General features: G+C 40.6%; 1 protein-coding gene across 1 annotated transcript in view; it reads left to right on the forward strand.

The window, feature by feature from the left end:
- The first annotated feature begins 577 nt into the window (after positions 1 to 577).
- Positions 578 to 13103, forward strand: part of LOC136878843 (protein Njmu-R1) — a 101522-nt gene continuing 88996 nt past the window's right edge. Inside the window, exon 1 of the mRNA XM_067152371.2 lies at positions 578 to 709. Coding sequence (XP_067008472.2) covers positions 603 to 709 — 107 coding nt within the window. The 5' untranslated portion in view covers positions 578 to 602. The remainder of the gene's footprint in view (positions 710 to 13103) is intronic.

A 13103-nucleotide genomic window follows, 5' to 3' on the forward strand; every position in this document is an offset into this window, starting at 1 on the left:
AGAAAATTGAAAGGAGGATTGGAAGAACCTGTATCAACAAAAAATATCAGAAAGATGGACAGTGGCGGTTAATACCTAACAAAGTCGTGTACAAAGAGCTAGAACCCATTACAGATACTATGCGTAAGAGGAGACTGGGATTCTTTGGACATATCATGAGGATGCAGGACTCGAGACTTCTGAAACAACTAGTACAACACAATCTCGTCTCAAAAAATACCACAACAGGATGTAAATGGATCAGAGAAGTAAGAGAGGATCTGAAGGAAATAGGCCTTACAACAGAAGACACCAAAAATAAGATAAAATTGAATACAAAACTCAAGAATACAAACCTCCGCTTTACCCTTACACAAAACAAACCAACAACACGCACATTTTCAACTGAGGAAAGGGCACGAAGATCGGAGCGTCTGAAGAAGTACTGGGAGGACCGCAAAGCCCGAACAATCCCTTCAAAGAGACCTGAACGACGGACTGACTAAAGTGATCCTATGTGGTCATAAAAGAAGAAGAAGAAGAAGAAGTTGGCGGAGATCGATTGGCCCATCTCAGAACTGCTTCGGACGCTCCCTATGAAGTGTTATGATTATATGTGAGAAATGGCGGAAGATTCTGTCAGTGAGAAGATCAAATCTAAACCCATGGATTCAGAGGATGTAGATAATATATATTCCCGCTATGCACTTTATATGCTTAATAAAGAAACGTATGTACCTATTGAGTTAATGTTTCTAAATAATTAGTGGTTACAACGGGCAGTGATAGGTTGTGTTAAGACCGGTTTTCAATGAGGAATAGAAACGCTTCATCCAATTTTGTTTTTGTAGCAAATCGTTTTCTCTGAAATTCTATTTTTATTCATGTTATAAATAGATCTCGTCTTCAGAGACTGAAGTTTTTTGTCTTTGTTCCCACTCGTTTACTTGTGTCAGTCGTCTCAATTTTGCCTATCTTCCCTTGGTCATGTGTTGTGTTCTGACTTCGGCGATACGAGGTATAGTACACGATGCCTTCGGTGTCTCTCATTTTGACGCCCTTTGCTGGACTTCCAATATTATTGCGATTTTTCTGACTCGTTGGCTGAACAGTCAGCGTACTGGCCTTCGGTTCAGAGGGTCCCGGGATCGATTCCCGGCCGGGTCGGGGATTTTAACCTTAATTGTTTAATTTCAGTGGCACGGGGGCTGGGTGTATGTGTTGTCTTCATCATCATTTCATCCTCATCACGACGCGCAGGTCGCCTACGGAAGTCAAATAGAAAGACCTGCACCTGGCGAGCCGAACCCGTCCTGGGATATCCCGGCACTAAAAGCCATACGACATTTCACATTTCATTTCCCGAAGTTTTCTAACTTCTTTTGTTTCCTCGACTAGTTGGAGTTGGAAGAGGATTTTTATCTCGTTGTAGTTCGCGCTTGCGTAGCACATAGTCAAATTCGGTGAAACTATAGAAAGCGGTACTCATGTACCAGGAGTCCCCTTTTATCCTATGTGAACAGTTCTCCTACGATGGTAACACCCACCTCTGGTCTCAATTGTAGGCTACTGTGCTGACAAGGGAATCCATTGCCTTGAGTGTTTTGTGACGCACTCGTACCCTCCATCGGCGTATACAAACTAGTACCATGACTCATTTTTTGTCCAGGCGTTCTCTCTGCTTTGAGGTTTCAACTGTGCCAAAGCCATTCTTATGCCATGTGACTTGCAGTTTTTATAACTTCGGTTCTTCAGGCTGCCAAAACTAATTTTGATTAAATAAATTTATAAACTAGCCTATCTGTAAAAGGAACAACTTAATTAAAATAGAATGACATGTTTTGTTCTTGAAAGAACATAATCAGATTCTATCAAATCACATGCACATATATTTAGAAATGCATAAACATTTAATTTTGGCTTCATAATTTGCCTGACTGGTTGAGTAATTTGTAATATCTGAAGTAATCTCTTTTCAGTTTCGACTCGTTTAACTTATAACTGTTAAGTTCTTCAGTTTGCCAAAACTGATTTTGAATAAATCCATTTATGATTTTAAAAAAATAAAAAAATATGCAAACAAAATTCATCATCCTCCTCCTTTTCCCTTGCCCAGCTTCTACCGGGTTGGGCCATTTATGGCACTTCTCCACTTTCCTCTTGCCTTCCACTATTCCTCTTCCATCATTTTGTCCCAGTCCAAGTTTCTTCTTCTTACACTCCTCTTTAACAAATCAATCCACCTTGTTCTAGGTCTCTTGCTCTCTTTCCCTCAAACTTCATCTCCATCGTCTGTTTCAATATTCTTTCCTCCTCCATCCTCTTTATATGTCCATTTATTCCTGTCAATTCTCTCATTTAGCTTTTTCATTCTAACCTCCTTTCTCATATCTTTGTTTCTTAATCTCTCTTCCTTGTCTTTCCTTTCATTTCACTGGCTTGAATTCTACTCTCCTCCCTACTTGTCATTGTCCAGGTCTCAGACACACAGCTCCATATAGGTGCATAATACATTTTGTACATTACCGGTATCTCTTTACACTTCCTTGGTACTTCCTTATTCCACACAAGGTTTCTTACTTTCTGGCACAGTGTTGCACCTTCTTGCTAAGCCTTGTATTCTGCATTAATTCACTCCCGAAGTATTTGAATCTGTCGCCAATTTCAAGGCTTTGACCACCAATTTTCACAATGCCTTTCGCTTGCCTTTCTCCTCTTGATATCACCATGGTTTTGGTTTACTCTGCACTGATTTTCATACCAAATTTTTCAATTTTCTTGTTCAGTGCATCAAGTTGTTTTTGTTCTTCTTTGCTGTTGGTTCCCCAGACCACAATATTGTCTGCAAATAATAATAACTTCATCTTCCTATTCCCATATGCTTCCTTTGTCTCCTTTACAATTTCGTCCATAACCATTAAAAACAAAAGAGGCAACAGGGCACTTTCCTATCTTAGTCCGGTTTCATTTATAAACCAATATGTCTTTCCAAACTGCTCTGTATGCTGCTGACACAGTTTTTGTACATTACTTGCACCATTTCTACAGTTTGAGAACCCAGTCTCTTTTTGACCATGGTTTCCCACGCCTTCTCTTTGGGAATGCAATCGTATATTTTTGTTAGATCAATGAATGTCATGACCAGATCCATTCCATATTCCCAATTCTTTTCCATTAATTGCCTCATGTTAAAGATTGGGTCCACTGTATAGTTCAGCCCACAAGAGTTGGAGTCTGACATTTGAATGGAAAATTCTAAATTCCCATGGAGGGAATTAGATATTTTTCACCAATAGAGCATGTCAAAAATGTCAAAACATATCAGATGTAAGGCTTTTCAGGCGTTTGCTCTGTTAACCAGCGTTTCGTCTTAGGTGTAACACTAGACTCATCAGAGTGGGATGTGGGATGTGGGATGTGACGCTGGGCTCGTGAGCTTATCAGAGGCACAGTCTGATTACTGCTTATGGGAGATAAATCTCCACATTGGAATTATTGCCTGTCTAGCAATTCCAAATGGAAAATTCTAAATTCCCATGGAGGGAATTTTCACCAATAGAGCATGTCAAAAATGTCAAGAACATATCAGATTTAAGGTTTTTCAGGCATTTGCTCTATTAACCAGCGTTTTGTCTTAGGTCTGACACTAGACTCATCAGAGTGGGATGTGTTAGATCCTACCCACTGACGCTGGGGTGTATGTAGGTGAGCTTATCAGAAGCCTATATAAGAGGCACAGTCTGATAACTGCATACGGGAGATAAATCTCCACATTGGAATTATTGGCCGCCTAGCAATTCCGAATGGAAAATTCTAAATTCCCATGGAGGGAATTAGATATTTTTCACCAATAGAGCACGTCAAAAATGTCAGAAACATATCAGATGTAAGATGTAAGACATTTGAGCAGTGAAAGCAGTAACTACTAAGTACGCTGCGTTGTCATAATTACCTCCATCTGTGGCATATCACACTTTCATACAGCTTGAGCGTTTAATAAAACATGTAGGATTAATGCAGTTCATTAAACTTTAACCCGTTCCTCAGGTCGTGTTAATAATTCCAGCATTTAAGACAGAACGTGTCACTGCCGATAAATATGAGATTTCTTAATTACTAACAAAATCATCAGTATCTGACAATAACCTTGACAAATGCACATTAACAGAATAGAACTGCACAATTAGCCACTGATTGACTTACAGAAAAAAAATAACAACAAAAGTAATATTTAGAAAACAAACACGTAAATACATAAAATAGCAATAACTAAAACAGTACCACTATGAATAATATCACAAAAGCGTCTGAGAGTAAGTAACCCATGTGGCGATAGAATTCTTAAATGTGTCATCGCTATTATCATTGCCATAACAACAGACCATTTTCAAGCAGCATTAGTCAACTTGTTCTCGCCAGTGGCGCCAAACGTCAGACTCCAACTCTTGTGGGCCTTACTATAGATCTTCCACTTCCCAAGCCATACTGTTCCTCTTGCAACTCTTTTTCTACCTTTCTTCTCATTCTCCTCTCTAATATTCTTTCCAGTATTTTTGCCACTTGTGATAAGAGTGTGAATCCTCTATAGTTATCACACATTTTTTGTCTCCCTTGTTAAAGACTGGTATTATTGTTCCCTTTCCCCAGTCTTTTGGGACACGTTTCTGTCTCCATATGCACTTTAACAATCTGTACACCCATTGTAGTCGAACAGGTCCAGTAGCATTTTATCATTTCCACACAAATTTCATCTATTCCTGGTGCCTTCCTCATTTTTTTTTTTTTTTTTTTTTTTTTGCTAGGGGCTTTACGTCGCACCGACACAGATAGGTCTTATGGCGACGATGGGATAGGAAAGGCCTAGGAGTTGGAAGGAAGCGGCCGTGGCCTTAATTAAGGTACAGCCCCAGCATTTGCCTGGTGTGAAAATGGGAAACCACGGAAAACCATCTTCAGGGCTGCCGATAGTGGGATTCGAACCTACTATCTCCCGGATGCAAGCTCACAGCCGCGCGCCTCTACGCGCACGGCCAACTCGCCCGGTCCTTCCTCATTTTAATTTTACGGACTGCTAATTCCAACTCTATATGATTATATCATCATATACTGTTGAGTCATCACACAGTATTACTACCATCTCCACTGCACAATTTCTCACATTCAACATTGTATCAAAATACTCCATCTTCTATTTATTAGTCTGGATGTGTTATGAATTCTCCACCTTCCTCTTTCACCAGCTTTGTATAAACTCATTCTTTCCTATTACTTCATATAATTCCATACAGCATTCTTTTACTGACAGCTCCATCTGTTTCGATCTTTTGTGTAAATTCTTCCCAACTTTTCTTCTCTTAAGAATTTCTTACATTTCTTTTTATTGTCAATATACTTCCTTTCACTTTCTTATTTTTTTTTTTTAAATCTCTATTCCATTCTTGCCATACTTTTTTATTTTCTTTCACTGCTTCTCTCACCTTTTCATGTGTCTCCTTTTCCTTCACTTTCATTGATATTCTACCACAGGCACTCTCTGTTCCACTTACAAATGTCCTTATGAAGTTGGACTATTCATTTCCACATTTCCTACTTCAGTAATTGGAATTTGTTGTTTCAGTCTCTTCTGTACATACTTATCTTTTAATTTCCACACTTTTATATTACTATCTCTTGTCTTCTTTAATTCTTCCATATTCCACACTCTCATTTTTGCTATCACAATTCTGTGATCTGCATTGAATGCTTCTCCTGGTAAAGCTATTACATCCATCAGCTGTCTGCAATTTGTCCTTTCCACCAGAAACTAGTAAATTATTGATTTTATTATTCTGTCACCCCAGCCATATCTTGTAATTTTCCTTGTTGTTTTTTCTTCCAAAACCATGTGTTGCCCACAATCATTCCATTCCTCTCACAAAATTTGACTAGTTTCTCTCCTTCTTCATTGCTTTCCCCATATCTATATGGTCCAGTTACTTCTTCCTTTCCTTGTCTTTCGTTTCCCACCTGTGCATTTAAGTCGCTCATGTTAATCACTTCTACATCAGTTATTTCCTATTCTAGTTTCTCCAGGAATTCCTCAATATCCTCCTCTCTCAGTGTGATTTTCATTATCCTGTTGTTGATGTACTCTACCATATCCACATACTCTTCCAGCTGTTTTGAAATTATCAGGCCCACTCCATGTTCTGCCTCTCAGCCACCACTCCAGTATAGTGTATATCCTTTCCTCATTCTCTTCTTTCATTTCTCCTTCCTGTAACTTAGCTCAGGCCCATCATTTCTAAACCCTTTTTCTTCATAAACTCCACTACTTTTGCCTTTCCTGTCAGGGTCATAAGATTGATTATGCTCACCTTCACGATGTTGAACCGAGAGAGTTGGCCGTGCGGTTAGGGCCGCGCAGCTGTGAGCTTGTGTCCGGGAGATAGTGGGTTCGAACCGCACTGTCGGCAGCCCTGAAGATGGTTTTCCATGGTTTCCAATTTTCACTCCAGGCAAATTCTGGGGCTGTACTTTAATTAAGGCCACGGCCGCTTCCTTCCCACTCCTAGTCCTTTCCTATGCCATCGTCGCCATAAGACCTATCTGTGTTGGCGCGACGTAAAGCAAATTTTAAAAAAGAACCATGATGTTGGGTACTGATCACAGTTTCCTCAGTGCCCAAGGAACTGCTTGAGTGGAGAGCAATGAGGACTTCATTAAGATAAGTTCCAAAATTAAAGATTTAAGAATTTAAATAGAAATAAACATATATGTTTATACATTTCTAAATGTGAGTGTGATTTGATAGACTTGGATGATGATCTTTCAAGAATTAAATATGTCATTCCATGTTAATGCATCATTCTGTGTGGGAAGTATGCAGGGCTTCTGCTTTAGTTTTGTCTATATTTTGTAGTGCCAGTAATGAGAATTATGTTCTTGATGAAGTGTAATTTGTTAATACATCAATATTTAACCTTGGAGCAGTCGTGCCTCTCATTAGGATATGGAGAGTCCCATGTAGCATTTTGTGCCACAGATCAAAATTCTATTGCATAGTCCTTGTAGTTGAGAAAATTATATTTAATATAGATGGAAATTAATATTTTAAAAATTAGTTTATTAAATTAAGTTACAAATATACATCGTAATATTAAAAAAATGAAATAATATGTGTAGAAAATCAATAGGTGCCAGATAATATGAATTATGTCAATGAAAAGGAATCGACTGAGCTCGATAGCTGCAGTCGCTTAAGTGCGACCAGTATCTAGTATGATATAGATGTTGATTCCTGTATAGGGAACCTGAAATATTTGTCCCGAATTAGTAAGTTTATAATACCAGTATAAATGGCCCGTTTATTGGACATTATAAATTTTCCAGCTAACTCATTCCTGGTTGCATGCGTTTTGCCCCCGTGTGCTAAGTTGGGCTCATTAGTTGGTACTTAGCACACCCACCAAGACATATGGCTAGTGGGAGATAGTGGGTTTGAATCCCACTGTCGGCAGCCCTAAAGATGGTTCTCCGTAGTTTCCCATTTTCACACCAGGCTGTACCTTACTTAAGGGCACAGATGTTTCCTTCCCACTCCTAGCCCTTTCCTGTCCCATTGTCGCCATAAGACATAACTGACCGGGCAAGTTGGCTGTGCAGTTAGGGGCGCGCAGCTGTGAGCTCACATCCGAGAGATACTGGGTTCGAATCCCACTGTCGGCAGCCCTGAAGATGGTTTTCCATAGTTTCCCATTTTCACACCAGGCAAATGCTGGGGCTGTACCTTAATTAAGGCCACGGCCGCTTCCTTCCCATTCCTAGGCCTTTCCTGTCCCATCGTCGCCATAAGACCTATCTGTGTTAGTGCGACGTAAAGCAGCTTGGGGAAAAAAAAAAGAAAGAAAAGGAATCGTATATTAACATTACACGCATATGCTAAAATATACATTGATGGCATTGGAGTGCTGCACATTATAAATAAAATGAAATAAAGAATATAACTGGTATTTTTAAGTCCAACCAGACACTTTTGTACCCAGTCAAAAATACATATTGAAACAATAAAGTAGAGAAAATTCTATCCAAATTCGGAACTCAAAGAAATAAATGAAGTCAGTTAAATATGTAGTCGGAGCCAATGACCTAGCTGTTAGGCCCCTTTAAACAACAAGCATCAAATATGTAGTAATAATATAGGGAATATTGAATGCAAATATAGAACATAGGATTGAAACATAGGAACTCTTATTTGTCATTTCCTTCTTTGCCTTCTCTTCGACACCGATGGCAACAAATTTTTTTTTTTTTTTTTTTTTTTTTTTTTTTTTTTTTTTTTTTTTTTTTTTTTTTCCCCACAGTGACTTTAGCACACAAAATTCTGGCACTAACTGTAGCAGACTTTTGTTCTGTTATTCTTGTGTAAAGAACACTCATACCAAGGACCAGTTTCCTGGGTGGAATGCAGAAATTTGTTTCACCTTGCTTGCTCTGTATCTTGATAGGAAGATTTAAATGTCACGAGGTAAGTTCTTCAACCATTCCATTCAACCATTTTCGTTCCATTGTAGTCTACAATAATTTCAGGCTTGCTTGTAGTTGAATTCACAGCAGCGGTGTCATGCATACTAGACACCATCAAAACAGACGTAGGGTACAAGAATGATATCTTCTCCAAATCCAAAGAGTGAGGATCCCATTTCACAATCCTGTGTATTTAGCACTTCTGCAGGAATTTGTCTTTTATTTCCAAGTAGTGTGAGACCCACTTGCAAGAGATATTCCACAAGGGGAAAACTGGTGAAATAATTTATCAGCTGTGACATTTCTCTGGGAATTTGGTATTGGCTGTACAAGCCTCTTTACTATGAGTGAATGTGATTTGTGAAATGGCCCTCAAGGAGGTTGTTTTCCACAATCAATTTCAAAATTGTGAGTGTAAAATGTGCGTCTGATGCTACAACTTCAGGCCATATTTGGCAAGTTTCTGAAGAATGTATCAGAAGAAACTAACTAAATCTTCCTCAGAAAGGATGCAGCATTTCATCTGTGGTTGCATATTCCCCTGGGTGATAGTTGTTTTTATTGTTCAAAATAAACGTATCATGAAATTCCCTTATAGCTGCCAGAAGGTTTGTTTATTGATGCTTTGGTCTAGTAGTAAAATCACTGAATCTGAGAGCTCTAAGTAAAAACAGATATCACCTGTAACCTGAATAGAGCCCTCAAATTATTAATCCGTGTACCATCTGAACTGTGCAACTCGAGAACATTAGTATAGTTGCCTTTCTTTATGGCTTGTAAATATTTTTTTTTTTATTATTAATTTTTTTTTTTTTTTGCTAGTTGCTTTACGTCGCACCGACACAGATAGGTCTTATGGCGACAATGGGACAGGGAAGGGCTAGGAGTGGGAAGGAAGCGGCTGTGGCCTTAATTAAGGTACAGCCCCAGCATTTGCCTGGTGTGAAAATGGGAAACTATGAAAAACCATTTTCAGGGCTGCCGATAGTGGGGTTCGAACCTACTATCTCCTGAATACTGGACACTGGCCGCACTTAAGCGACTGCAGCTATCGCGCTTGCTATCGAGACTGCAGCTTGTAAAAAGAAGTGTGCCTAGTGGAGCTTCGATTTCCACTTGAGTTGTCCCGCTCCCTCTCATATTTAGACCTTTTGCTCTCTATAAATGTATTGGTGTAAAACACAATTTTATTGTCGCCATAATAATTTCGTGTGGCTATTTCTAGTCGATTGCAGCCCTTGTAAGGCAGACCCTCCGATGAGGGTGGGCGGCATCTGCCAAGTGTAGGTAACTGCGTGTTATTGTGGTGGAGGATAGTGTTATGTGTGGTGCGTGAGTTGCAGGGATGTTGGGGACAGTACAAACACCCAGCCCCCGAGCCATTGGAATTAACCAATGAAAGTTAAAATCCCCGACCCGGCCGGGAATCGAACCCGGGACCCTCTGAACCGAAGGCCAGTACGCTGACCATTCAGCCAACGAGTCGGACATTGTCGCCATAAGACCTATCTATGTCGGTGTGACGTAAAGCCACTAGCAAAAAAAAAAAAAGAAAAAAAGAAAAAACACGATTTTATCAGTCGTGTCCAGTGAAATGAACCTGTGAAATATCTCCAGATGACTTTTAGTATCTCTTATGGCTCTGCTGGGTTCAAGGACAATTTTAATTATGTTTTCTGTCCTTGTCCTGCTGGTTGGTGCTATAGGATGGCTAGCAAATAATGTTGCATTGCCACACCCTGTAGGTGGGGGACGCAGATGAAGAATACACCCACGGTATTCCCTTCCTGTCGTAAGAGGTGACTAAAAGGGCCTGAGGGGCTCTGAACTTGGGAGGATGGGTTGACGACCACGCGGCCCTTTTTGAGTTCTGGCATCGCTTCCCCTTACTTGTATCCTGTCTATCTATCTATCTATCTATCTATCTATCTATCTATCTATCTATCTATCTATCTATCTATCTATCTATCTATCTATCCTGTCCGACCTCTCTTGGTCAGATCTTGTTCTTTTCTGACCCCAATGGTATTAGAGCATTCCAGGCCTAGGGAGTCTTTCATTTTCACGCCCTTCGTGGCCCTTGCCTTTCTTCGTCCGTTACTTCTTTTTTCTACGTGACGGATCCCTTCCTATTTCTTTTTTTCTCTCTCTCTACCCCCTGTGGGTTGGGGACGCAGGCAAAGTATACACCCACGGTATCCCCTGCCTGTCATAGGAGGCGACTAAAAGGGGCAACGAAGGGATGATTGTATTAGAACCATGAAACTAATTGTGATTAGTACCATCAAGCGGGGAACACCATGGGTCGCCTTTACTTGTGAGTAGTACCACTGTGTTAGGTACACAGTAGGTTTGTGAGCAGAGAGTGGTTCACTGTGGGTTTATAATACCTGTGATTAGTACCACTATATGATAAACACCACGGGCTTAGGTTGCCTTGATTAGTACCATTATGTGAGAAACACCACAGGTCTGGACGTTAACTGTGATTAGTAGCACTATATGAGCAACACCGTGGGTCTGCGTTGCTTGTGATTAGTACCCACTATATGAGGAACACCATGGGAATACCGGCGCCCGTGATTAGTACACATAGGTAAAGAACACCATAGCCTCCATGACTTAGGCAGCAGCACGCCGGCCTCTCACCGCTGGGTACCGTGGTTCAAATTTTGGTCACTCCATGTGAGATTTGTGCTGGACAAAGTGGAGGCGGGACAGGTTTTTCTCCAATACTCCGGTTTTCCCTGTCATGTTTCATTCCAGCAACACTCTCCAATATCATTTCATTTCATCTGTCATTCATTAATCATTGCCCCAGAGGAGTGCAACAGGTTTTGGCAGCCGGCACAATGCCTATCCTCGCTGCTAAATGGGGGCTTCATTCATTCCATTCCTGATTTGGTTGAATGATTGGAAACAGGCTGTGGATTTATAGGTGAAGAACACCATGGGTTTGCGTTGCCTATGAGCGATGCCACTATGTGAGAAACACTATAGGTCTGCATTACCTGTGCGACGTACAATACTTTTGAGTAGTACCATAATGTGTGGAACAGCGTAGGTCTAATGGTTTGTGGTGTGGGTTACTGTAGTCACGTCCTAGTTCGTGAACCATGGACAACAGCTGAGTGGCCTAGTAAGTGGTCCTGAGAGTCGGGATACCAGTTGCTATGGAATGGGAGTGGGCATCTCGGACATATTCTGGATCATGGCCCTCTTTGTGCTCAGACGGCTAGGACTATACAATTCACGGGTGGTCTCTAACCTGTTAGAGGAGAGATCCTTACTTGGACCATGTGCAAGCAGAGTAGCATCCTGCTTCATAAATTTACCAAGCTCAGAACATTTTAAGCAAGCCTCGGACCTATGGGAGTAACAGAGTCCCACTCCCATTTGGCAGGCGAGGGACTCCTTGGAAACAACTTGGCGAACGAAATGGAATTTGATGGGAGCTATCAATATTAATGGGGCTTATGGAAGAAGAAAGTAGAACTGGCTGGGTCAGCAAAGAGGATGCATCTGGATGTGCTAGGAGTAAGTGATATTCGGGTAAGAGGAGATAACGAGGAAGAGATAGGAGATTATAAAGCGTATTTGACGGGTGTTAGAAAGGGAAGGGCCGAGTATGGGGTAGGGCTGTTTGTTAGGAATACCATTGCACGCAACATAGTTTCTGTTAGGCACAAAAATGAGCGAATGATGTGGGTAGATTTGGCAGTTGGAGGAATTAGGACGAGAATTGTCTTGATGTATTCAGCATGTGAGGATGCAGATGAGGCCGAAGTTGACAAGTTTTATGAAGTATTGAGTGACATCGTAGTCAGGGTCCACAGCAAAGATAGGATAGTGCTAATGGGTGATTTAAATGAGAGAGTTGGAAATAGAACTGAAGGATACGAAAGGGTGATTGGTAAATGTGGGGAAGATATGGAAGGTAATGGGAATGGGAAGCGTTTGCTGGACTTTTGTGCTAGTATGGGTTTAGCAGTTACGAATACATTCTTCAAGCATAAGGCTATTCACCGCTACACATGGGAGGCTAGGGGTACCAGATCCATAATAGACTATATCTTAACTGACTTCAAATTCAGGAAATCTGTTAGGAATGTACGAGTTTTCCGGGAATTTTTCGATGATACAGACCACTATCTGATCTGTAGTGAACTAAGTATCTCCAGGCCTAGGATAGAGAAAGTGAAATCTGCCTGCAAACGAATAAGAGTAGAAAATCTCCAGGACGAGGAAATTAGACAGAAGTACATGGATATGATTAGTGAGAGAAGTTTCGAACAGTAGATAGTAAGCAGGTTCAGGATATAGAAAGAGAATGGGTGGCATACAGGGTTGCTGTAGTAGAAACAGCAAGGGAATGCGTAGGAACAACTGTGTATTAAGATGGGAAAAAACAAACATCTTGGTGGAATGATGAAGTGAGGGCAGCTTGTAAACATAAAAAGAAGGCTTATCAGAAATGGCTCCAAACAAGGGCTGATGCAGACCGGGAATTGTACATAGATGAAAGAAACAGAGCAAAACAAATATGTAGTTGTTGAATCCAAAAAGAACTCATGGGAAGAATTTGGTAATAACCTGGTAAGGCTAGGTCAAGCAGCAGG

This window comes from Anabrus simplex, chromosome 8 (genome assembly GCF_040414725.1).
Source record: "Anabrus simplex isolate iqAnaSimp1 chromosome 8, ASM4041472v1, whole genome shotgun sequence".
NCBI classification, from domain to species: Eukaryota; Metazoa; Arthropoda; class Insecta; order Orthoptera; family Tettigoniidae; genus Anabrus; species Anabrus simplex.